Source organism: Benincasa hispida, chromosome 4, assembly GCF_027475165.1.
Source record: "Benincasa hispida cultivar pf3 chromosome 4, pf3_genome.v1.1, whole genome shotgun sequence".
Taxonomy (NCBI): Eukaryota; Viridiplantae; Streptophyta; class Magnoliopsida; order Cucurbitales; family Cucurbitaceae; genus Benincasa; species Benincasa hispida.
The window spans coordinates 3,640,182-3,667,927 of NC_143481.1; the positions used below are offsets into that span (position 1 = coordinate 3,640,182).

The following is a 27,746-nucleotide window of genomic DNA, read 5'->3' on the forward strand; positions in this document are numbered from 1 at the left end:
AACTAAGGAGATTTAAGGTAGATTTCACTCTTTCACATCGGTTTAAGATGTTCTTTTTTGGGGAACTACTTTTAATATGTATTTGTTTAGTTTTAAGAAAATGTGTTTAGAGCACTACATTCAAAAGTGATTCTACTTTGTGATTAGTAGTCCAAAAATGAGTGAAACCTACCTTAAATCTACTAATCACAAATGTATTTGTCTAATTATTACATTCTATGATACTTTTTTTTTTGGGTCAATCACTCTAGTTTAAAGTCACTTTTTGGAGAGTAACCTCTCTCAATGATTACAAAGAGTTTTGATTTAAATTCTACTTTAATTCTTATACTTTCGATTTTGATTATTTTACTTTCAACTTTAGTTCATTTTTGTTTTTGAACTTTAAAAAAAGTGACAATTTTTATCTTTTAAAAGTGAAAATGAAAAGATCAAAATGATAACGTTTTAAAGCATAGAGACAAAAATGAATTAAAGATGAAAGTATAAGAAAAAAATAAACATTTTAAGAGTGGATGGATCAAAACGAATAAAAAAAATAAAATAAAAGTATAAGAACTAAACCAAAAGTTTTTAAATCAATATAATTTTTTAAAATGTAGGTTACACTGTCAATTGTTTTAGAAAATAAAGTACTGTCAGAAAATCACATTGAAAATTATAGTGAGACTCTAAAATATTATTTTCATTTGAATGTTACATTAAATTGCCGTTGTTCTTCCTGGGTCCTTGTTGCACTTGGAGTGTGGAGGGGAGCTTTTGGCCTCTCTCACATCATATCTCAATGCATTAATAAATTGCAGTTATCCACCAACCACACCAACCATAATTTTCCATAATGCGAGTTCGTCGTGTCAATACGCTATGCCCAGTCGATATCGCAATTCTTTTGAGGATTGGATTAGCAATGCCACCACGCTTCTTGTTCTGTCGCAACGTGATCATTGCAATAATCCGAATAATTTAATTCTCAGTGGGTTCAGTTCTGTAGCGATGGAGCTCGCTAATGCCCTCATTAATGGCGAAACTTATTCCCCTTTTCATTATTTTACTGACATCCTATACCCGTTGCCCGCCCCATTTCAATTGGGACGCAACTTCAATGAGTTCCCATTAATTCCAAGGACCGGGCCCAAACATTGCTTCAAATTAATACCTAATTTCTTCACCAAACTCTCTTGAGCTTGCGACTTCTTTAGAGGGTATCGGGTGTTAGGGAAATTTTAGGGTTAGAAGAGAGAATCGAGAAGGAATGAAGATTCCCAGGAGGCCGATTCATGCAATTACGACATGGGTTCGGAGGCAACCGCCGAAGATGAAAGCGTTTTTGGGAGTGGTGTCTGCGATTATCTCTCTTCTTCTTCTCTATGTGATGGTTCATGATCACAACAAGCTTTTTGTGGCTGCTGAGGCTGTTCATGCCATCGGAATTGCGGTTCTTATTTTTAAGCTCATGAAGGAGAGGAGTTGTGCAGGTATAATTCTGTGTCTCTGTAATTTTAATTTGAATTTCTCGTTATTTTTCTTTGGTTTTGATTTGATCGGTGTTGCTTAGTTGAGTTTCTTTCGAGCCTGATTAACTAGTGGTTGATGGAATTGGTTTTTGTTTCGGATTTTGATGGTTAGTTGGTTCAGCTTCTTCTGGTTGTTTTTCTGATTTTGATGTTCGGGTTTGCCCTTTGATCTGGATTGAGCTTTACTTTCAACAATTTAGAGTAAACTTGAGTTCTATATCCTTCGTTTTTTTCTTTTTTCTGCAGGTCTTTCGCTCAAATCACAGGAATTAACGGCCTATTTTCTAGCTGCTAGACTCTATTGCAGCTTTGTGATCGAATATGATGTGCACACATTTCTTGATTTGGCTACTTTAGTAGCAACTCTTTGGGTTATTTACATGATTCGTTATAAGCTCAAAGCCAGCTACATGGGAGATAAAGATAATTTCAAAGTTCTATACTTGGTGAGTCTACTTCTTGAACTTGGGTTTTTCATCTTGTTCGGCAAAATTGTGATGTGGGTTGAACCTTTGAATGACCTTTCACAGATATTTGCATATGTGCACTGAATCTAACCACTTCAATAAATGGAGCGATTTGCTTTCTTTGCTGAAATTTTTGGCTTACTTTTTGAAGCAAGTCTACAAATTTGATTTGTTTGGAATCATTGCCTATATGTTTTGCAAGTCATGTGAGTTTTCATCTTTGAGATGTCTGTTTATTGAAAATCAGTCTGATAATGCAGACTGAAGTCTGCCATTGACTTCGTTTTAACTGTTTCTATCAATGGTTTAAAAAGCTTTTTAGGCTTAAGTCTTGAAGCCCAAACTTGTTGCCTCCAAGTTGAACTTTTAGAATGCAGTCAGAAATTTTCTGTAATAAAAAAAAAGCAAACTTTCGTTGAGAAGAATGGAAATATATAATACATACACAGGAGCCCACAAAATGGCTTGAGACATATTTCATAAAAGAAAAGAAAAACCAAACTTTCATCGAGAAGAATGCATTGAGATATATTTCATAAAAAAGAAAGAAAAAAAAAAAACCAAATTACTTCTTCTATGAAGTTTCATTATTGTTAGATTTTATAGTTTGTAATACATGCGGCTTGATCAGCAAATTCTGCTACTGATGGTTAATTGCAAAGACTCTTGACTTGGCTTGGAGAAGACTTGAATGCTTCAAAAATTGTTTGATGTGTTGTAGTTCAATACTCAATGGTAATGTTCAGCCTATAGCTCTTCATAACTCAATTCATTGGATATTATTCTTGGATGCAGGTGGTACCATGTATTTTACTCGCCATTTTGATTCATCCGACACCTGCAAGAGTTTCTTTTTTACAAAGAATTTTCTGGGCGTTTTGTGTTTACCTTGAAGCTGTTTCTGTTCTACCTCAGTTGCGAGTAATGCAGAACATAAAGGTTCCTCTCCCCTTTATTTCTGTTCTACCTTTGTTTCTGTTTCTGTTTTTTCATTTTTTCTCAATGAAATGTTGGTTTATCATTGAAAAAAAAGTGAATATTAATTTTACATATTCTTCCATATTTTCTTTATTCGAAAATTGTCCAAAAAATTAATCAATAAGTTGTACATATTTCAACAAAAGAACACTCAAAACCAACTCACAATCAAGGCACAACAACCACCATAATTTGGCCTACTGGTTAATAAGAGCTCATGTAAATAGTAAAAGGGTTGAAAGGGAATGAGTAAAAGTCATGGTGGTCACCTTATCTAGGATTTAATATCCTAATAGTTTCTATGGCGATCAAATGTAGTAGGATCATATGGTTGTCTTGTTGAAATAGTCAAAGTGGTGCAAGTTGATTCAAACACTCTCCTCTATGTATATATATATGTATATATATTACAAGAACATCTTAACCAAACTACGCAATACCTAAACTTAGCTACAGAACCAAGTAGGTAAATGAATACTTAAACTCAGGAGGGGGGGGGAAGGGGGGAATAGACACCAATGCTCACGTAGTAATCCATATCAGTCATTTTGGGTTAAATTTGATAAAGTTGAAAGTATAATGCTACAATTGGCACATGTCATTGAGTAATTCTAAGGTAAAAAGATGAATTCCTCAAAAAGAATTTTGCTCATTGTGGCCGAGTAGAAAGTTCAAAATTGCTTATATTTAAATTTTGTTTCTTTTGCAACTCTCTTAAATTTTGTATTCCTTTCATTTATTGCTTTCACTGGTCCAGATCGTTGAGCCATTCACTGCACACTATGTATTTGCCTTGGGAGTTGCCAGGTTCCTGAGCTGTGCACATTGGGTTCTTCAGGTTTTTCCATGAATCTCAAACTTCATATGTTGCATTTGTACCTTAATTTTTTTTTTAAACTTGTTCAAATCTTTTGGTTGGGAGTTTTATTAATTTCTTTTAAAAATTTGATTTCGATGCCCAAAATTTTATGTACTTCTCTAATCTGGTCTCTTGACTTTCAAAATTTCATTCTAGTCCTACAACTTTAAACTTCAGATTTAGTCCATGCCATATATATGTCATATCCTAAGTTTTTTAAAACATGAGGTAATGTTACACGTTATCTGTAATGTATGTATATACATCTTACCGTAATTGATCCCTACTTTTATGGCAGGGACTAAATTTGTACTTCAATGAAAACTTGAGTTCTAAAATTGAGCTTTCCAAAATGAAAAGTGGATAAAAGTTGAAGGACGAAAACCATATTTTAACCTTACCTCCGTAACCAAAGGCAGGACTTGATTGATTTGGCTCTTAACATTATTTCTTTATTGATTCATTGATTTTGTTGCATGTCCTTTATATCAACTTTAGTCTGTAATTTGAATATACATAGACTTGATCTATAGTTAACGTTCTTTTTCTCTTGTTTTTTCAAAAATAATAATGCATAGATGGTAGCAACACGTGGGAGAATGCTGGTAGCATTGGGAACTGGATTTTGGCCACCTATGGTTCTCCTTGCAGAAATTGTCCAAACTTTTGTTCTTGCAGATTTTTGTTATTACTATGTTAAAAGGTTGGTGCTCTACTCCCTTTAATGATTTATATCATTATTACTATTGGATTTGTTCCTAAGGTCTCGTTTGGTAATAGTTTTGTTTTTTATTTTCGAAAATTAAGCCTATTCCTTCATAATCTCACAATGATTTGCATCTTTCTCAAGTACAAGAGTCGAGGTGCACATAAATTGGTCCGGACACTCGTGGATAAAACAAAAAAAAGTATAAGAGTTGAGTTCTTAACCAAATTTTTAAAAAAGAAAATAACCAAGTTTTTCAAAACTATTTTTTTAGCTTTCAAAATTTGGCTTCCTTCTTAGAAACATGGGGGAAGGTAGATACTAATTCAAGAAATTTAGAGATGGAATGAGTGTTTATAGGCTTAATTTTCAAAAACCAGATGGTTGCCACAAGTGCCTTTTAAGTTTTATCAAATTTCTCCCTGTTTTGGTATCTCAATTTTCAAAGTCTTAATTCTGGGCATCTGAACATTTTAGTTCGAGTCCCCTGCCCTTAGGCTGTTCTTTGGCTCTTTTGATGAATATATTACCCTCTGTTTTCTAAGTCCTCCAGATCTCATCATATTTCTATGTTTAGTGTTGGTTGTGAAAATTGTGATGTGGATTCAATTTACATTATAAATGGAGTGTTATCATGTATTCATTGACTCGTAAGTAATATTTCTGTGGCAATGACTAAAATTGGGTCGGATGAATTAAGGGTTAAATATTATAATTAAATTTACCTTAAATCATGTTTGAGATTTAAAAAGTCTTGTTAATGTAAGAAATCATGTTTGTTCTTCTTGCTATGTATAAGTTTGTGAGCTCTTTCAATACTATTGTTGCAGTGTTCTTGGTGGTCAGCTCATCGTGCGCCTCCCTGCCGGAGTAGTCTGAGATAGAAATCGCACCAGAGGTGGCTACCTGTTGCCGTAGTGTGAAACAGCGTTCGGTGACCATACCTGTGCATATTTTTGTTTTCTTTCTTTTGTAGTGAACGCTGTGACTGAACTGGAAAAAAAATGCTTCCTAAACTGGTGCATATGCAACCAACCTACATTATAGTCACAAAAATAATAAAAGATGCTATTGACATTTCACTTGCTTGAGTCAAGATCACTCATTATCTTCCAACCAGTTTCGCCTTAATACTTTTCAAACTGATTCTTGTTTATAGTGAAATTTGCAAAATGTCAAATCAAAAGAATAAAAGTAGTTTTGAAAAGCAAGCACAAGCACAACAGAGTAGGAAGAAAGCAACAGAAAGGGAATATGTAAATTTGGCAGAATTTCAACTATCAACTTTCAAGACTTCAAACTCCATTGATTCAGAATTTTGATTCTGATGTTAACAAAATTAAATATATTCCTTGTTAGTGAGCTATAAATGAACTGACAAATTGTCATGTAGTTACAATGTCATATTTATCAGCTCGACCATTATGCTGGTGAGCAAGTTAACCCAGATCTTAATTTAACTTATTTAACTAGGACCTATGTAACTTTTCCGACGTCTCTATGGCTTGCTCATCCTTGGTAGTGATTATAGTAGCACTTGTAGCGACAACAATATTTAAAACATTTTCTCAAACCTTGGAGACGAACAATTTTGGACAATTTTTCCCGCTCTCCCTCAAACGAAGATTCCCTGGCCTTTCGAGGTGGGTTTCAATTGGATAAATGAATATCCTTAAATGATCATGACCTTATCTCATATTGTTGAATATATATATATATATATATTGTCTATTACATTACTCTAAAAAAACATCAATATATAAATGATCATGACCTTATCTCACATTGCTCTAAAAGAACATTAATATTTTGTCTCTTACACATGTACTAATATAACTAGTAATTTTAGGCAACATTCACCAAATCGTAATTAAAAGTGATGTAATCGTAATGGTAATGAGTCTGAACCACAAATGTAATTAGATTGTTTTTTTTATCGCGTTTACTTAGAATTACAAATCTATTTATTAATACTGTTATTGGCACCTCTAGATCCTAGTAGTAATGGTAACGATAATGATAAACGATACCAATCAATTTGACATATTCATAATTTTAATACTATAGCAATAACAGTATCTGTAACGATAACAGTAAAGATAATGATAACGACTGGTAGGTCCCACGTAAATTTCAAATGCAATCAGATTGATGAGCAATAAGCACTCTCGATACCCCACTCAGATTAAATTCTTTGTAACAAAATTCAAAGTGGCCTTCACATTTCATTACAATTATGGAATACAATAAACAACAACAAACGTAATCAAATGGGACAAACTTTTCAGATTATCATTGATTTATTATGTTTACAGGTGGGTAAACGCAGTCTTATATCATAGAGAGGGTTTGTGTCTATTTGGTCCTTAAACTTTAAAAGTTACAAAATTAATCTCTTAACTTGAATCTAATATGGCCAAAATTGAAAGTTTAGTGTTTCCTAAGACATGATACTAAATCATATCTAATAGATCAATTATCTTAAAATGTTTTGAAGTTATCCAAGTTTTATCATATACAAAATTGAAAATTTAGAGATATTAGATCCAAAAAGAAAAGTTGAAGGACATATTAGACAAATAGACACACCTTCTGCGATTTAGAGACACTAAAGTTATTTGATATAATAATAATAATAATAATAATAATAATAATAATTAAAAAAAAAGTCCCAAACATCACTCTTAATTTGAGAAACACCCCCATCATCACCACTAAGAACAGAGTGTAATAATATTACCAATAATTACCGCACGAACATTCGCCATTTTTGAAATGATGAAACCTCTTTCCATCTCTTACTACTATCTCCCTCCTCACCACTCTAGACATAAACTTGAATGCATTGTGACAATCCCCACATATCCTAAGGTTCTTGAAAACCCTTACAGTGGCCCCTTGAGGTAGCTTCATTAGCCCAAACCCAACTGCAAGCTTCTCACTGTGAGTAGATAAGGCATATTCTTTGTGTTCAGATTCCATATCATGTAACACATACTTTGTGTCTGGAATATATCCTAATTTCTTCATTTCAAGGTTCAACTTCTCTAGATATTTGTACACAGATAACACCTCAGGGTGCACTGTATCATCCGCTAAGAACACATGAACTTTGTTCTCGACCTCAGTCCAACTACAAGCAGGCTCCTTTTTAATCCCTCGATCCCTCATTAGTTTTCGCGTCCTAGCGACATCGTTCCATCGCCCAACATTGGCGTACATGTTTGATAAAAGTATATAGGTTCCATCGTGTTGTGGTAATAGCTCGAAAAGCTTTTCAGCAGCTTCTACTCCTAACTCCATGTTTCCATGAATCCGGCAACCAGCAAGAAGAGCCTCCCACATTGGTGCCCCAGCTTCACAAGGCATGGAATCGATGACATTCTTTGCATCTGAAAACTTCCCTGCTCGACAAAACAAATCGATCATCCGAGCGTAATGATCCTCACCCGGGGTAATACCATAATTTTCAAGCATTGAATTAAAGTAGCGGCGTCCTTCTTCAACCAGACCTGCATGACTACACGCGGAGAGAACTGTAAGAAACGTTATTCTATCAGGGAGTATACCCTCTTTCAACATTTGTTCATAAAGTTCTATTGCTTTTACGCCATGCCCATGTTGTCCCAGTGCTGCAATCATCGCATTCCATGAAACGGAGTCCACAAAAGGCATGGTTAGAAACACAGTTCTGGCAGCTTCAACCACTCCACATCTTGCATACATTGAGATCATTGCATTGCCAACTGAGAGGCTTGAATTATGGCCGAGATGAACAATCTGAGCATGGAGTTGACGACCATTCTCCAATGCTCCAAGCACAGAACAAGCTGTGATGGCACCTGCAAATGCATAATCACAGGGTTCATAGCCATCTAACCTCATTTGGTTAAACAGCTTCAAACTCTCTTCTCCAAATCCATTTTGTGCTAATCCTGAAATTATCACAGTCCATGTAAGAAGGCATTTCTCTGGCATTTGTGCAAAGAAAGATTTTGCATCCTCCATACGCCCTGCATTTACATACCCCGATAAGATTGCATTCCATGAAACAATATCTTTAACTGGCATCTCATAAAAAATCTTCCGTGCCCCATCAACCTTACCATATTTCCAGTACAAAGTAATCAATGCATTACTCACAGACAATAAAAAATCATGATTTGGGTTCAATTCATTTTTCAAAATGTAAGCATGCACCTCTTTTCCCAGTTGAAAAAAACCACCATTGGCACAAGCACTGATCACGCTAGTGTAGGTGAACTCATCGTGCTGGACACCAAGCAAACGCATTTTCCTAAACAATGTCAAGGCATCCTCAAAAAGACCATGATGTACATATCCAGAGATCATGGCATTCCATGCTACACTTAAATGTTCAGTCATTGTGTCAAGAAGTTCACGTGCCCCAGTCAGATCATCATTCCGCACGTACCCAGTAATCAAAGTCGTCCATGTCAACTCATCCCTCTCTGGCATTTCATCAAACAGTTTCCTAGCTGATGCCATCAATGACGACGATGACACCAATGGTGAAGAAGCACACTTAACATAAACAGATAGAAGAGCATTCAACACTGAAGAAACAAGCCCAATTCCAAATTTCACCACTGCACCATGCATTTGCCCACACTGGTGCTCATCATCAACAATCAACGCTAAAGCACTGAGCACGCTTGTAAATGTAAAGTCATCAGGCTGAAAATTGGCCCGTCTCATAGCATGAAACAATTCAATAGCAGAATGGCCATCATCCTTGTGCGAATACGCTGTAATCATTGCATTGTAGAAAATAGTGTCCCTCATATTCAATGGAGTTCCATTGAATATATCTCGAGCCATATTCAAATTCCCCAACGCAGAGTACGCCGAAATCAATGTAGTTCTCGCTACAGCATCTGGGTGGGGAATTTCGTCGAACAGTTGGCGGGCACAAACAAAATCCGACGATTTCCAATATATATCAAGAAGACGATTGACAAGGTGCCCACGAGGCTTGAATCCCGAAGCAATCATGTGGGCATGAACAGTCCGAGCAAGTGAATATGAAGAAGGATTTTGTGGGCAACAGAGTTGCAATTGTGCGGCGTACCGGTTCGCCAAAACACGGACGTCCAATGCATTTCTCATGGCGTGTAAAGGGAGTTAGAAGCATTGTTTCAACTTACAGAGTAAACTAGAAGTAAAAATTAGATAAAGCAGCATTGGCGTGGCGATGAAGCATGGAGAACTAACATCAAACAAGAAGATGCTTGAGATCCTCCATAATTGGGGAAAATGGCCTATTGGAGGTTTTATTTTAGAAAAATGACAATTTTTAAAAATCATGTATTTTTTATCACTTGTAGATAGGAAAAGACCATTATACCCTCTTTTTTTAGGAAAAAGATTCAAAACCCTCCTTTCCTCAATGACCGTTTTCTTGTAACCCTTAAAATTTCTCTCAAAATTTCTCACAACTCGTCACATTCTTTTAGTTTTTCATCAATATTCAGTTCATCATCTTTAGGTTCATCAGTTCATCTTCATCAAGTAAGTATTTTAGGAGGGTTTTGGTTTTGGATTTTTTGGCATTTTGATTTTATGGATTTTAATGGGGTTTCATAATTTTTTCTGATTTATTTGTTAAAAAAACATTGCATTTTAGAATGATTTTGAGGCCTATTGTAGGTTTATGAGTTGATTTGTACATTAGCAATCATATTTTTGCTTTAAATTTCGATTTTCGAACTTTGAGAATCTCCAATTCGATGAAGCCCGACTGGGCTTCTTTAGATACCGGGCAGGCAACCGGGCGGGGAAGGCTTGACCAGGAAGGGGGGACGGGTCAGGCGAGATGGGGTGGGAAGGGGTTTGACTGGGAAGGGGGGCGGGACGAGGAAGAAACGGCCGGGTATGGGTTTGCCGACAAAAGATTGGAGTAATGTATTAAAGTACGTCAATGGTAAACACACTGACCATGATGTACCTTGGAGCAATGTCGATGTTGTTTACATGGCTTTCAACCTCTCTGGGATGCACTGAGTGCTTGTTTGTGCGGACTTCCAGGTTAGAGAAGTAATCATGTTCGATTCATTGATTGGATTACATTCGAATGCAGACTTGGAACACCAAATGAGATCAGTGTGCGAAAACTTTCCCGATTTACTCCGTACTGGTGCGGTAATTTAGCCTCGTAATCTTCTAGTGGATCGATGGACTCTACGCCGAGATGCTTTCGTACCTCAACAACATGAGAATGGTGACTGTGGTATGTTCACATGTAAATTTTTTGAATATGATGTAACCGGGTCCAAAATGGACACCTTAACACAAGATAGAATGACATATTTTCGTAGACAATATGCCATTCAGATTTGGGCAAATAAAGCATTATTTTAGAGGTTAGTAAACTTTTTTGTAATTAATAGTTGAAGTGATGAATGAAAATTTATAGTTGACTTAGATTGTTTTTATAATTAATGGTAAGGATATATAAGAAAATCATCAAAGTATATCGGGCTCATGCAAATAGGCGCCAATTCCCGGACGGGCTCATGTAAAAAATCATGAAATAATACCAATTCCTGATCGGGCTCATGCAAATAGGCGCAATTTTCAGCCAGGCTCATGCAAAAAATCATAAAATAATACCAATTCCGGCCAGACCCATGTAAATAATACCAATCCTAGTTGGGCTCATGCAAAAAATCATAAAATAATACTAATTTTGGTCGGGCCCATGCAAATAATACCAATTTTCGACTGGGCTCACGCAAAAAATCATAAAATAATACTAATTCTCGGTCGGGCCCATGCAAATAATACCAATTCCCGGTCAGGCTCATGCAAAAAATCTGAAAATAATACCAATTTCCGGTTGGGCTCATGCAAATAGTCGCCAATTCCTAGCCGAGCTCATACAAAAAATCATAAAATAATACCAATTTTCGGTTGGACCCATGCAAATAGACACCAATTCCTGGTCGAGCTCATGCAAAAAATCATAAAATAATACCAATTCCCGGGCCCTCGCTCATGTAAAAAATCATACAAAAATCATCCAAATGCATAAAAATCCATAAAGATATGCAACATAATTAGTAATAAAGATTCATACATCACTCGACAGTATTGAAAAGTTGATTGCATGTCATTTTGTTGTGACCCCTTTCCCACATCTAGAACACCTGTGGACTAGACAAAATTCACCTGCAGAAGGAAATCTTGTTGTTCGTGGGCGACCTACTCTTGGAACTCTTTTTGGAGGCAATGTTTCCACATCGACGAATTCCGATGATTGCTTCCTCTCCGAAAATTGTCCAAGTGGTCGAATAGGTTCAACATACGCAACCAACACTGATTCAACAGAGTATACCTGTAAAGAAAGAGAGATAGGATCAATATTCCGAACCCTGCATGCAGCAATCACGTGTGAACAAGGGATTTCATAATAATCAAACTTGCGACAAGTGTATGTTCTTGCGTAAATATTTACACAGCCTTCTAAACCTCCATCTATCACCTCGAACTCATGTTGGTCAATTGGCCTAACTTCATGTCTGCTTGCTCTGTCTGCTGTGTCACGAATTATTGCCATTGCATAGTCCGACAGTTTTGACGTACCATTTGCATCCGTTCGACGTCTAACAAGTCATGTAACCAACCTCTAATATGGTATAGAAATTACGTGATTGGTAGCTGTCGTGCATCTTTTAACACCCCGTTTATGCACTCTGCGAGGTTTGTTGTCATTTGATTGTACCTTCTGTTATATTGGTACACCCTAGCCCACCGCTCAAGACCAATATCTTTTAGGTATTTGCATGGATCTGGATACCCTGCAAATTGACTCCAATGGTAGTTAAATATAGACTCACGACTTGCCTTGGCTGCTTTATTGAAAATATCCAAAATATCTTTATTCTTAAAATTAGTTAATAAATTAGCTTTCAAGTGATGGATGCAGATACCATGAAATGCTTCTGGGAAGACCATGATAATTACCTTTTTTATGCTTGGGTGTCTATCTGATACGATAACCAAATCACAAACTTGCCCAATTGCACATCTTAGTTGCTGAAAAAACCACACCCAAGATTCATCAGTTTCTCTACTAGATATACCAAACGCGACTGGGTATATTTGATTATTTCCATCAATCCCAGTCGCAAGTAGGAGTTTACCACTTTACTTACCCCTTAAATGTGTTCCATCTACAATTAAAACAGGGCGAATGCAGTTAAGAAACCCCCTAATGGAAGCACCAAGAGCCATGAAGACGTGCTTGACATATTTATCTCCCTGCAAATTATATTTAAATGCTGAACCAAGATTTTCAATTTATAAGGCTTCACCAAATTTAGGTAACTTATTGTAGGATTCTTCTAGTGACCTCATAACAAGCATTAACGCCTCTTCCCTTGCCCTCCATGTCTTGTCATAACTTAAACTCACACCATACTCTTGTTTTATATCCTTCACAATGTCCTTCGGTCTATATGAATGACTAAAGTCTTCAAACTTCGATGAAATAAAATGTCTGAAAACCCAACTAGAAGCTTGTCTATGATCGTTAGTAAATATTTCATTTCTATATGTGTGGACATTGTCATACTTAGAGATCTTAAATATTTCACAATTGTTCAATTTAGCGGCTCGAAATCTCCATTTGCATTCTTCAATTAAGCATATACCTTTGTATAATGTTGTGTTCAACTTCTTTACCCTAAACTGAAAGTTACCTCTAATTGCTAACATAGATAACTGCATCTTTAAATCCTTCTTAGATATAAATATGTGATAACGGGCAGAAATGCATGTTATTACAACGCAAAGATATAAAACAATGAAGGATTGCGACTGTAAAAATATATAAAATCGTGTCCAAAAGCATTAAGTTTAGAACATTGCGATCGCATGCGTCCATTGAATTAAAGCAGCTAATTTACGTATTTTGAGCGGAAAAATGCGTTGGCGCAAGGTAGAATTGCGATCCAAGAAATTTAGTGTCCGAGCGCATTAAGAAATTGTGACCGCAAGGCTATGTGATCGTATGCGTTCGCGAAGATCCGCTCAAGAAGGTGGTCGCATAAAGCCGGCGCATCAAGGTGAAAGCTTAATAAATCACGATGGGACAGAGAGCTGATGACGATCAAATCCGAATTTAGTTGACAAGCCGTTAATGACACACTGTAGCAAGTACACTCAACTTTTCGATGACAATTAATCGGCGCGTCAGACAGAGAATTAATGACATCCCATTAGTGCAATCATTTGAGAGAAAAAGCTCTTCACCCTGAAGCTCTATAAATACCGAAGGCCACCTTCATTAAAGAAGTTCGGTTCTATTCTAGCTGAGCCATATAGAGAGTCACCACACAGAAGATAATTAACCTTTGTTCATAGTTTTCTTACACTTAAAAGGCGGAGGTGAGAGAAAAAAGAAGACACCGGAAGATTGTTCCTGGTCAGCTCGAGAGAGTGCCGGGAAGCGTTGAGAACAGAGAGAGGGCCGACTCTTACGAGAGCAAGAATATTCTTTGGGGCAGAGTAGAGAAAAACAGTGTAAAAGCCTTGGGAAGCAAGAAATTGCTACCAGGCTCCCTATCTTTACCTTTCATTGTCATCCTGTATCTTGATTTCATTTATAAAATGGAACTTGCATCTCTATATTTGCTCACTCTCTTTACATTACGCATGAGTAACTAAACATCCAGATGGGTTGAGAAATACTTAGCTAGCATGACCTAAGATCTTCATTGAATGCGATCATCTTGTCTTATGTTGCGTCCATCACCCCTTTAGAGCTACTCGAGAAAGAGTCTAAAGAAAGAACCTAGACTTGAGAGAGCTAGGTTAGAATCTAGACTTGAGAAAGCAAGATTAGATCTGCATAAGCAAGAGATAGAGACTTAGAGATAAGCTTTGTTTGTTGACATGCATCACATGCACCCTAGAAATAGGTTATGGTAGTATACGGTTACCTTGTATATGTGTGTGTCATTCATCATCGCATAGACAAGAATAGGGGCTTAGACATAAGTTCTATAGACATCATCGCATACATCGCATGTATTTTAAAACTAGGAGCTATAGCATTTGCATTGAAATATGACTTGTTGTTGTATGTATGTAGCATGATTGCATAACGTGAATGCAATCTTAGGAAGTGTTAGCTAAAACCCTTCTCAACCCGTTCCCCCGCATACTCATTGTATCTTTCGTGTTATTAACTATTTCCTCAATTTCGCCGCATAGAATCTATACCTTAAATAACATATCAACCAACGCATTGTCTATTTCCTATCGCAAAGTTATCAGAAATCACCGTCACATACTGTCTCCATAGTCTTTGTGTTCAACCCTAGGCTTACCAGGCAACCTAGTAGAATTTATACTTGGATTTTGCTAGGAAAACTTGCATGCATAATGCATACACCACCATCGCATTATACACTATTATTTCATCATATTAACCACACATCAAGTTTTTGGCGCCGTTGCTGGGGACTACGACAATACATCGTGCTAATGGTAATTTTTTTATTTTCTTTGCAGACTCTCCGTCTCTGTGCATTGCCTCTCCTTAGGTAAGGGAAGAAGCAGGCGTCGTATGAGTGAAGGACAAAATCCTGAGCCCAATTACGACCTAAAGATTGAGAGAACTTTCCGAAGAAGAAGAAGAAACAACCGCCAACAACAACAACAAGAGAAAGATCCCAATATGGCGGAGCAACCAAAAGACAGAGCACCAAACGCAAATAATATCATGGCGAATCCCATCCTCTTGGCAAACGACTGCAATCGGCCCATCCAGGACTATGCGTCGCCCAACCTTTATGATTTCTCACCACAAATTATGAGGTCAGCTCTTGACGGATCGAGATTCGAGATGAAATTGGTGATGTTGCAGATGATTCAAACTACCGAACAGTTTGGCGGTAGGCGTGGCGAGGATCCGCACGCCCACCTCCAGAGTTTTATTGAGATCTGCAATACGTTTGTGTTCCCAAAAATCTCTGCTGAGGAGGTTCAATTAACACTGTTCCCGTTTTTGTTGTGTGACCAAGCACAGAAATGGGCTTATTCTCTCGAACCAGGGGAGATTACATCATGGGAACATGTAGTGGAAAAGTTCATGAAGAAGTACTTCCCTCTGATGGAAAACGCCAGAAGGAGGAAGCTGATTACCAATTTTGAACAAGATATCGATGAATCACTCAGTGACGCCTGGGCGATGTTTAAGAGGCTGGTAAGAGATTGCCCGCATAATGGCTTACCAGATTGTCTACATATGGAAATTTTCTACCATAGTTTGAACCTTGCATCGTAGAAGGCTGCGAATGCGCCAACAACTGAAGGTCTGCTCCACAAAACTTATGACGAAGCTAAGAACATACTTGATCGCATTTCAAAGAACCATGAAGACTAGAGAGAAAGCGATCAAAGACTAAGAATTAAGGACAGTGATGCAAATAACGGGGCCATCGCATCCCTACAGAACCAAATGGCTGCGATGATGAATTTGATACAAGGAATAATAATCAGCAGTCTAGGAATGCAAAGGGGCAGGTCAACACAATCGACTAAATGAGCGTAAGTTGTACCACTTGCAGTGAAGGCCATCCAATGGAAGAGTGTCCGAGGAACCCACAGTCTATCTATTTCGTGAAAAATAATCCTTTTTCCAATACTTACAACCCTGGGTGGAGAAACCACGTTAATTTCGCGTGGAAAAATCAACAACAAAATTTTCAACCAATGGCACAAAAAGAAGGGCCACAAGGATTTTTCCCGCGAACAAATGGTCAAACGCAAAATCAAGCCAGCAGTTCGCAGGCGCCACAATCTTCATCTTTGGAAAGCTTACTGAAGCATTATATTGAGATGAATAAAACAGTGCTTCAGAATCAAGCGACGTCCATCCGCAATCTTGAACTTCAGATAGGACAGATTGCGGGCGCACTCAAGAATAAACCGCAAGGGGCACTGCCGAGTTCAACAGAACTCCCGCGCAACCCAGGGAGTACGGGAAAAGAGCAATGTCAAGTTGTGATGTTGGGAAGTGGAAAGACAGTAGCGGAGGAGAAGAATGAGCCTAGCCAGACTACTCCAATTGCGATGGAACCACAGACCCCGTTGACTCAAGAAGAAACAAAAGAAAAGAAGGTGATGGAAACAGAGATTGCATCCACTTCAAAGCCGAAAGAATAGGGAACCGTGAAAATACAGTTGCCACTATTCCTCCAGAGACTTAAAAAGAAGAAAAATGATGAAGTGCAGTATCAACGCTTCATGGACATGCTGAAACAGTTGCATATCAACATATATTTCACTGAAGCGATTGATCAAATGTCGAAATATGAAAAGTTTCTGAAGGATATGGTGACGAAGAAAGAAGCACAGGTAAGTTCTCAACGATGGCATTGACGCAAAGGGCAAAAACCATTATTCCACCGAAAATGTGCGACCCTGGGAGTTTCACAATACCCTGCTCAATTAGAGGGTTATATATTGGTCAAGTGCTTTGCGATCTCGGGGCCAACATCAACTTAATGCCCCTCTCAATTTTTAAGCAACTAAATGTGGGACAGCTGGCGCCCACGACAGTGACTCTCCAATTAGCTGACAGATCCCTTGTGCTTCCAGAAGGGAAGGTGAAGGATGTCCTAGTCACGATTGACAAATTTATCTTACCGACAAACTTCATCATCCTGGATTATGAAGTGGACAAGGATGTACCCATCATCCTAGGATAACCATTTTTATCCATTGGTCGCGCTCAGATTGATGTGTACAAGGGAGAGATCACACTGAGCGTGAATGGACAGAAGCTCAGGTTTGATATTATCAGAGTCATGAAATACCCAGAAGAAGAAGACCTCACTGAATTCGATGATAATCCTAGTTTGAATGAAGAAGAAAAGTCTGAAGATGAAAATAAAGATGACGATGCGACCGCATCCATAGAAGCCTGCAATGCGATCACAGAAACAACAACCAGAGAAGAAAAGCTGACAGTGAATGAAGAAAGAAAAACCCACAAACCATCCTTGGAACAACCACCGACAATAGAGCTGAAAACCTTTCCAAACCACCCAAAGTATGCTTTTCTAGGGCAGAATGAAACACTACCTGTAATAATTTCCTCTGCACTTAATGAAGATAAAGAGAATGCACTGTTAAGCATCCTGAAAAGGTACATAAAAGCAATTGGCTAAATGCTAGCAAACATTAGAGGAATCAACCCCGCATATATCATGCACAGGATATGTCTTAAGAACAATTAGAAAGGGATCGATCGAACATCAACATAGACTCAACCCTGCGATAAAGAAGGTCATGAAGAAGGAAAAAATCAAATGGTTGGACGCAGAGATTATCTATCCAATCGCCAACAGCACCTGGGTCAACCCTGTGCAATGTGTGCCGAAGAAAGGAAGGATGACGGTAGTCCTAAATGAAAATAATGAACTAATACCGATGAGAACCGTCACTAGCTGGCGGATCTGCATAGACTACCGCAAACTGAATGTGGCGACAAAGAAGAATCATTTTCCTTTGCCTTTTATCGACCAGAAGTTAGACCGCCTAGCAGGAAATGATTACTACTGCTTCTTGGATGGATATGCCAGCTACAACCAGATCATGATTGCTCCTGAGGATCAAGAGAAAACCACATTCACCTGCCTTTATGGAACATTTGCGTTTCGACACATGTCGTTCGACCTATGCAATACGCTGAGCACATTCCAGAGGTGTACGATGGCCATCTTTTCAGAGTATCTTGAAGATTTTGTAGAAATTTTCATGGACGACTTCTCGGTGTACGGGAAAACATACGAAGTCTGTCTCAACAATCTAGAGAAAATACTGAAGAGATGTGAAGAGACGAACCTGGTGCTGAACTGGGAGAAATGCCACTTCATGGTGAAGGAAGGTATTGTGCTTGGGCACAAAGTCTCCAAGGACGGGCTAGAGGTGGACAAGGCAAAGATTGAGGCGATTAAAAAGCTCCCACCTCCAGCAAATGTGAAGGTTTTCAAGAGCTTGTTAGGACATGCGGGCTTTTATCGACGTTTTGTGAAAGACTTTTCAAAGATTGTACGACCATTGAGTGCGTTGCTGAAGGCAGAAAGAGCGTTTGACTTCGATGACCAATGCCTCAACACATTCAAGATATTAAAGAATGCATTAACAACCCCACCTGTGTTGATTGCACCGGACTGGATACACCCTTTGAGCTAATGTGCGATGTAAGAGGTTATGCGATGGGGGCAGTGCTGGCGCAAAAGAAGAAAACAATGCTACACCCCATCGCATAGGCAAGTAAAACCTTGAACCCTGCTCAAACAAATTACACTACTATAGAAAAAGAATTGTTTGCGGTGATATTTGCGTTGAAAAAATTCAGAGCTTTCCTGCTAGGAGCTAAAGTAATAGTTCACACTAACCACTTGGCAATAAAATATTTGATGACAAAGAAAGACGTGAAGCCAAGATTGATTTGATGGGTTCTCCTCCTTCAAGAATTCAAAATGGAAATCATTGATCGCAAAAGGACGGAGAACCAGGTTGCGGACCATTTGTCAAGACTAGAAAATCCAGAAGTCGACCGTAACTAGTCAGAGGTGAACGCAACCTTCCCAGACGAGCAACTATTTAAAATTGAAGAATTACCATGGTATGCGGATGTGGTCAATTTTCTGGTTTGCGAACAATTCCCTAAGGTTGCACAGCCCACCAGAAAAGGCGACTCAGACATGAATGTAGATCATATTATTGGGACGAGCCGAATCTTTATAAGAGGAGATCAGACCAGATTTTACGCCTATGCGTACCAGACGCTGCTCACCAACACATACTGTCACAATGTCATGACTTACCATATGGAGGACACTTTAAAGGCCAACGCACAGCTTCAAAGGTGCTACAAAGTGGATATTTTTGGCCAACTTTATTTAAGGATGCAAGAGACTATGTAATGAAATGTGACTGGTGCCAACGCACGGGAAACATTTCATGGAAGCATGCGATGCCCATGAAAATCATCTTAGAATTGGAACTATTTGACGTCTGGGGCATAGACTTCATAGGACCATTTCCACCATCAAATGGTCACAGATACATTCTTTAGCCGTCGACTATGGTAGAAGCGGTATCGTGCATCGCAAGCGATGTGGCAGTAGTCTCCAAGTTCTTGAGGAAGAATATTTTCACTCGTTTTGGCACTCCACGTGCTATAATAAGTGACGAAGGCTCTTACTTTGTTAATTACATCATCAACAAATTGCTGCTCAAGTATAATATCCTCCATAAGGTGGCCATCGCATACCATCCACAAACAAATGGTCAAGCTGAAGTGTCCAACAGGGAGATCAAGCTGATTTTAAAGAAGGTGGTAAAACCTTCACAAAAAGATTGGGCAATGAAGCTGGACGATGCCTTGTGGGCATACAGGACCGCATATAAGACACCTATAGGCATGTCTTCGTATGCGCTGGTGTTCGAAAAGGCATGTCATTTACTGCTTGAGCTGGAGCATAAAGCATTGTGGGTAGTGAAAAAGCTTAATTTTGATTTAAAGGCTGTAGGGGAAGCAAGGAAACTTCAATTAGTCGAGCTTGATGAATGGAGGACTCACGCATATGAGAATGCCAAAATCTACAAGGAGCACGCAAAATGTTGGCATGACAAACAATTATGCGAGAAGAATCTCCAAGTCGAACAAAAGGTCTTACTATTCAATTCGTGATTACGACTCTTTCTCGGTAAATTAAAGTCACGGTCGTTTGGTCCTTTCATAATCAGAGAGGTATTCCCGCATCAAGCGGTTGAGTTATCCAATGAGGATGGAACCAACACATTCAAAGTCAATGGGCAAAGAGACAAAATATATCACGGAGAAGACTTGCATTGCGAGAACACCTCCGTGCACCTGAGGAATTCTGACTGAAAAAGAAGTGGGCAGTCCCTGCACAATCATACGATTCAAATTCATCAGGGACGCAAGTTTTATGAAGTATCCTTTGAAACCTTCGATTCATGAACTTAATTCTACCTCTTTATATTCATTATCATTTCTTTTTCCTTTGCATCTCTAAAAAAACAAATAATTATTAAATCTGTCTTTTATTTAACCCTCTCGATGTTTTTTGCAACGATTGTGGTGAACGATTGCGGGGGAGCCACACGATAACCGAAAGACGCAATTAGCCACCGCAATCGAAGAAATTATCTCGCCGCAAAGAAGGATGCGATAACAAATAATGCGGGCGACAGAGAAAATTTGGGGGTTGTATCTTTCCTTGACTTTATTCCAAATTTTGCACTATCGCATCTCACTCTAACTTCGACAACTTTATCATCGCATCCTCTTTAGTCAGTGCAATCATTATACATTGATTAATTTAGTAAGTCACCACATTGTTTTTCTTTGCCAATTATGATTTCAATGATGAAACGTATGCCTTTATTTTTCATCACATGCACTAGAGTTGACTTAATCTTAGGACAGTCAATTCATAAAATATTTCTAGAAGTTAGTGGTCCACCAGCTTCCTTTCAAACTGACTTGTACGAAACCTCCAAAGAGCATCGCATGAATTCTTTCAATCTTTCAACAATGAGGACATTGCTGCATTTAAATTTGGGGGTGCGGTAGTCATTTTCAACCTTGCTATTTTTGGCAGTTCAAAAAAAAATCATAACGTTGTGATCGGATCCTACTCGTAGTTGGATGTCTGTATGACACCCATGGGGGCAAGCCAAAACGAAGGCAGGAATCGAGATCAACGCATAAATAAAATGATCGCAACTCCACTGCTAAATGAGCATGAGTTTAGTCTGAGGAAGAACGCCTTGCTCGTAGTTGGATGCTCGTATGACACCCGTGGGGATAAGCCAAAACAAAGGCTAGGCACTCGGATCAGTGCAAGGTCATAGAAAAAATATCTAAACTACGCAAGGATAAAAATCATTTGAAAACACCCCAGTTGATTTTTTTTTTTTTTAATGAAATAAATCATGTGATGTCGTGGAAACTAGTAAAGACTTTTTTAAGGTTAAACTTGCTATCCCTAAATTTTAAAAATATTCTAAGAAGATACCTAGATAAGAATTAAGGAGATTTTAGTACATAGGATTTGAATAAGGCAACCTTGAGAAATTTGGTCGACTTTCTAGAGAAAATCTTTAGTTTATGCTTGAGGACAAGCATTGTTTTAAATTTAGGGGTTGATGACGGGCAGAAATGCACGTTATTACAACGCAAAAATATAAAACAATGCAGGATTGCGACGGTAAAAATATATAAAATCGTTCCAAAAGCATTAAGTTTAGAACATTGCAATCGCATGTGTCCATCGCATTAAAGTGGCTAATTTACGTATTTTGTGCAGAAAAATGCGTTGGCATAAGGCAGAATTGAGATCCAAGAAATTCAGCGTCCGAGCGCATTAAGAAATTGCAACCGCAAGGCTATTTGATCATATACGTTCGCGAAGATCCGCTCAGGAAGGTGATCGCATAAAGCCCGCGCATCAAGGTGATAGCTTAATAAATCACGATGGGACAAAAAGCTAATGACGGTCGAATCCGAATTTAGTTGACTAGTCATTAACGACACACTATAGCAAGTACACTCAACTTTTCGGTGACAATTAATCGGCGCATCAGACAGAGAATTAATGACATCCCATCAATGCAATCATTTGAGAGAAAAAGCTCTTCACCCTGAAGCTCTATAAATACCGAAGGCCACCTTCGTTAAAGAAGTTCGGTTCTATTTCAGCTGAGCCATATAGAGAGTCATCACATAAAAGATAGTTAGCCTTTGTTCATAGTTTCTTACACATAGAAGGCAGAGGCGAGAGAAGAGAGAAGACGCTGGAAGATCGTTCCTGGTCAGCCTGAGAGAGTGCTAGAATGTGTTGAGAACAGAGAGAGGGCCGACTCTTGCGAGAGCAAGAATATTCTTTGGGGCAGAGTAGAGAAAAACAGTGTAAAAGCCTTGGGAAGCAAGAAATTGCTACCAGGCGCCCTATCTTTACCTTTCATTATCATCCTGTATCTTGATTTATTTATAAAATGGAACTTGCATCTCTATATTTGCTCACTCTCTTTACATTACGCATGAGTAACTAAACATCCGGATGGGTTGAGAAATACTTAGCTAGCATGACCTAAGATCTTCATTGAATGTGATCATCTTGTCTTATGTTGTGTCCATCACCCCTTTAGAGCTACTCGAGAGAGAGTCTAAAGAAAGAACCTAGACTTGGAGAGCTAGGTTAGAATCTAAACTTGAGAAAGCAAGATTAGATCCGCATAAGCAAGAGATAGAGACTTAGAGATAGGCTCTGTTTGCTAACATGCATCACATGCACCCTAGAAATAGGTTATAGTAGTATGCGGTTGCCTTGTGTATGTGTGTGTCATTCATCATCGCATAGACAAGAATAGGGGCTTAGACATAAGTCCTATAGACATCATCGCATACATTGTGTGCGTTCTAGAACTAGGAGCTATAGCATTTGCATTGAGAGATGACTTACTGTTGTATATATGTAGCATGATCGCATAACGCGAACGCAATCTTAGGAAGTGTTAGCTAAAACCCTTCTTAACTTGTTCCCCCGCATACTCATTGTATCTTTCGTGTTATTAACTCTTTCCTCAATTCCGCTACATAGTTACTATACCTTAAACAACATACCAACCAATGCATTGTTTTATTTGTCATCGCAAAGTTATCAGAAATCACTGTCGCATACTGTCTCCATAGTCGCTGTGTTTGACCCTGGGCTTTAGGCAACCTAGTAAAATTTATACTTGGATTTTGCTAGGAAAACTTGCATGCACAACGCATACACCACCATCGTATTATACACTATTATTTCATCATATTAACCATGCATTAATATGTCACTAAGTTGCACATCTTTAGAAGAATAAGATTGACCTAACATGACGATTGTGCTACTAGATGGATGTGAAGATTGACCTAGTATGACGATTGTGCTTCTAGATGAATGTGTCAAGTTACAACCCGTTGCATGTGACGAACCTCCATAGTCTTCGATTGTTCATTCTTCTCCATGCAGTGTATAGTGGGTATTAATCTTGGGTTCCTCTCCATCATCCTTCTCCCTCTAAGACCAATCATTGAAATATTGACCTTGGTATACATCATCCCCTAAGTTATAAGTCGCCAAATTACTAGGCGACGAAGTAAGTGATGAGTTAAAATATGTGAGAAAATGGACTATCCGACTCCATCTTGCAATGTACTGACCTAGATGTTGAAGGGATTTCTTCAGTTCGTCGGATATATGAATGTTTTAGATGAAATCCTTGATTACTTGAACACTTTGGAAGCGTGGATATGTAAAGAGGTATTATTGAGACCTCTTCCCATGTAAGGAATGTGTGTAGATCTTCATCATTCTGAATTACAAATGCAGGGGTTTTAGATCTCAATTGAAGTAACATCTTATAACAAGATTATACTCATCTGACATTATACCACTTATCCTTTTGGTCGTGTCGACCTCAATGTCATACCCCACAACTCTCCTCCATTGTAATCCTTTTCTCTTTCATTCCAAACGTCACCGAAACACATTCAAACACGAGGTATTTTCCTATAATTTATAACAAAGTTAAAGAAAAGGAAAAATAAAAAAAAAGAAACTAAAAAAAAGGCTCGATCGTCCACCTGACCGGGTACAACACCGAGCCAAAAAAATAGAATGCTTAGTTTTTTGTACGCCAGACCGGGCCAAATTTAAATCTATCGAGCCCTAGACCAGTCCTAACCCAGTTTCTATCCTGTATCCGGGAAGACAGACCGGGTCAATCAATTAATTTCATGCCCAGTGAAGACTTGGTGAAGCCCGACTAAGAATCAAACTTATTCCAACAATTATTTTGTACCCGATGAAGACCCGATAAAGCCCAACCAAGAATCAAACTTATTTCAACAATTATTTTGTATCCGGTGAAGTCCGACTGGGTAATTTCAACTCATTTTCTTTCTACCCAGTGACGACCCGATGAAGCCTAACTGGGAATGAAACTTATTCCAACAATTATTTTGTACCCGATGAAGTCCGACCGAGTAATCTCACTCATTTGCTTCCTACCCGGTGAATATTCGATGAAGCCCGACCGGGTATCTTCAAAAAAAAAAATCTATTTTTTTCATGTTTTTTTTTTAATTTATAAATATCAAATGCAAAGCATTATAGAAAGAAAAGAAACAATCAAAAAAGAAAGAATAAATCAAACTCCAAAAAGGTCATTTACTTTTGTCAGTTTTTTCAGAAATGATCGAACTATTGAATACATACAAAATAAAATACATACCTTCTTACGGAGTGTACAAAATTACAACTTCGTGAAATATAAGTTTTGGACTTGACAAATTTCATTCTGAAATAATTTGGTGAAGAGAACTTTTTGTGGGGTTGTAAACAAATCAAATTTGGTGGTGGAGAATTTTTTGTGTGAATATTTTTTTGTTAATGGTTTTTGGATAAATTAATTTTTTGTGAATAAATTTAGGTGGATAATTTTTGGTGAATTAATTTAGTAGGTTGGTTGTTGAAATTGGAGGTGGGAGTTTAATAAGGGCATAAGAATCATTGGAATTTTTTGTGTGAATAATTTTTTGTTAATGATTTTTGGATAAATTAATTTTTGGTGAATAAATTAGATGGAGAATGTGAAGTAATTTGGTAGTTTGGTGGTTGAAATTGAAAGTGGGAATTTAATAAGGGGCATAAGATTAATTATACAACCAATATTTACCATGCTTACAATATTTTCATCATCAAGGGGTAAAAAAAAAAACTTGTTTTTAAAAAAGGAGTAAAAAATACAATATCAAACTTCTAATAGGCCATTTTCCCCAATTTGTCCTGATATTGCGGGTTCCTGTAATTGCTCGTGTGCCATTTTATAGAGTGAAAATGCGAATTGCCCATTATGTTGAAGAATTCTAATAACTTCAGTTTCTCGTCAAAGATTGAGCAAAAATAGAAAATTTCACAAAATGACCCAAAAACCAAAACCTTTTCTACCAATGACCTCTTCCTAAAAACTATTCAACCACTAACCTTTTTCCCATGCAAAATTCCAAAAATACCCCTAATTTTAAAAATCCTTTAGACCGTTTGCGTGTCTCTACAAATACTTTACAACGATAGGTCCTTTCACTTCATTTCTTTCATTTCCTTCTCAAAGCATTTATCTTCGAAGAATTTTCTCTCAAATTTACTTCTGTTTTTTTCCAAACTTCAGCCGAGAACTCCTCACAGGTTTCTCTTCGAGCTTCATTTCCACCGTCGTTATGATCTGAAAAGTATGAGACTCTTCTCCTTGAAGAATGCATGTTGATATTCGAGGTTTGACTATCTTTTAGGGTTTAATCGCGTATTTGTGTGATCGTTTAGCCAACTGTTACGCGATCGTTTAGATATCTATTATACGATTGTTTAATTTTCATTATGCGATCGTTTAATTTTTGTTATGTAATCATTTAGGTTTTCTAGACGATCATTTAGATTTTCTAGACGATCATTTAGATTTTCTAGACGGTTGTTTAGATTTACTTGTAATGTACACAATTGTCAGATTGTTAAGATGGTCGTCCCTGTTAAGAAATATTTTCCTGCTACAGTCGCTTGCCAAGTCCACAAAATTACCCCTATGATTAAAAATAAGTTGATAAAAGAACAGATGGGATTATATAGAAAAAGGGCCTTTGGTCCACTGTTTTATATAGATATTATTTTTAATGGACAAATTTTGCACCATTTTCTATTAAGGGAGGTAGTAGATACGAACCCAGACGTTATATCATTCAATATTCTAGAGAAGAAGGTAACATTCTCCTAAGAGGATTTTAATTTGACAACTGGGTTGTGGCCGACCAGGGAAACAGTAGAAAGAGAAACAAGCGGTGAAAGGCTGTGAGAACTCATTCTTGGATCGAAGGACCCAAATGGAAAGGATAGTTCTTACAAGGGTGTGGAGACCACATTCGAGAACTTCAATTTTACTAATGACGAAGACGCTGTCAAGGTTGCATTGGCACTGTTTATTGAAACAGTGATGATTGGGAAAGACAAAAAAACCATTTGGGATTGTCGATGACCACGACGTCTTCGTACATTACGACTGGTCTTCTCTCTTTTACCAACATACATTGAATAGCATGAAGAATATCATGCGTGGGAAGAAAGAGGCATATGATTCAAAAAAAGCCAAAGTGATCATCATGCCTCACATTACTATATAAAAGGATTCGTACTTTCTTTCCAGGTTTGTACTTTTGTTTCTAATTCACTTTAATATACATTGAATCTATGTGTAATGTACGTGTAATAAAGTTTCCATATTGTAGGTTTGGACTTATGAAATTTTATCCACATCAAGTAAGTTTATAGCCACCAAAGTCAGCAAGAATGAAATTCCTAGAATTCTTAGATGGACTTGTTCTCGTGCTCCATCTTATAAATCATTGAGCAATAAAGTTTTTCACCAAAAAAAGTACATAACTGATCACTTCTGACTTGCTCATTTGTTTATATTTTCATGCATTCTGATTTACTCATTTGTTTATATACAGACTATAGTTGTGTCGGGACTTGTACCTAGCACAAAGGAGATAAGGTACAAGGAGAACCGACTAGAAGAACGTAATGGTGTTCTTGTTGTTGGAGAAAGAAGGATTGAAGGGGTTGAACACTCAATCGATACTCACGAGTCCTTTGGGGGGGCACGAAAAGCATGAACCCTATGTAGAAAGCTCAGAATTTTTGCAAGGTATAGAGTCAGAACCACATATGCCAATTTAGGCAAACCCAATAGAGCTGAAACCACATAGGCAACTGAAGTCCTCAAGGCATCGTCATTCCAAATCATACAAGATTCTTAAGGAGGAAATTAAAGAAGTTTGCAAAGATTTGGTGAACTTAACTACCATGGTCCGTCAGATGGTAGATACATTTACTATCCAACATCATCTAATGGGCCAATTGAACGAAATAGAGATGATGGTCCATTGTCCGAATGAGGTATGAAATTCGAGGCGATAACGATCATTTAGCTTTTGTAGACGATAGTTTAAATTTTGTAGACGATTGTTTAGATTTTGTAGACAATCTTTTAGATTTTTCAGATGATAGTTTTTAGATTGTCTAAACGATCGTTTACATAATCTTAAACGATGTATT

The 27,746-nt window shown here is 37.7% G+C and overlaps 2 protein-coding genes and 1 non-coding gene across 4 annotated transcripts; 1 reads left to right on the plus strand and 2 right to left on the minus strand.

Moving 5' to 3' along the window:
- The first annotated feature begins 701 nt into the window (after positions 1-701).
- On the plus strand, positions 702-5,606 carry LOC120076757 (uncharacterized). 2 transcript variants are annotated; one of them, XM_039030658.2, is made up of 6 exons: positions 702-1,475; positions 1,761-1,960; positions 2,777-2,920; positions 3,717-3,797; positions 4,397-4,521; positions 5,355-5,606. In XM_039030658.2, exons 1-6 carry the CDS (start codon positions 1,253-1,255, stop codon positions 5,401-5,403), a joined length of 822 nt encoding a protein of 273 aa, XP_038886586.1. In that variant the 5' UTR covers positions 702-1,252; the 3' UTR covers positions 5,404-5,606. The 2 variants fall into 2 exon arrangements, with proteins under 2 accessions (XP_038886586.1, XP_090169146.1); XM_090313020.1 differs by having other exon boundaries at positions 738-1,475; positions 4,397-4,525; positions 5,355-5,555.
- A 1,516-nt stretch (positions 5,607-7,122) lies between these two features.
- LOC120076789 (pentatricopeptide repeat-containing protein At1g25360-like) lies at positions 7,123-9,828 on the minus strand. The gene has a single exon (XM_039030705.2). It carries the CDS (start codon positions 9,652-9,654, stop codon positions 7,261-7,263), a length of 2,394 nt encoding a protein of 797 aa, XP_038886633.1. The 5' UTR covers positions 9,655-9,828; the 3' UTR covers positions 7,123-7,260.
- A 5,848-nt stretch (positions 9,829-15,676) lies between these two features.
- Positions 15,677-15,783, minus strand: LOC120076915 (small nucleolar RNA R71). Its single transcript, XR_005481662.1, has one exon. It is a non-coding gene; the product is annotated as a small nucleolar RNA R71 (small nucleolar RNA).
- Between the last annotated feature and the right edge of the window lie 11,963 nt (positions 15,784-27,746).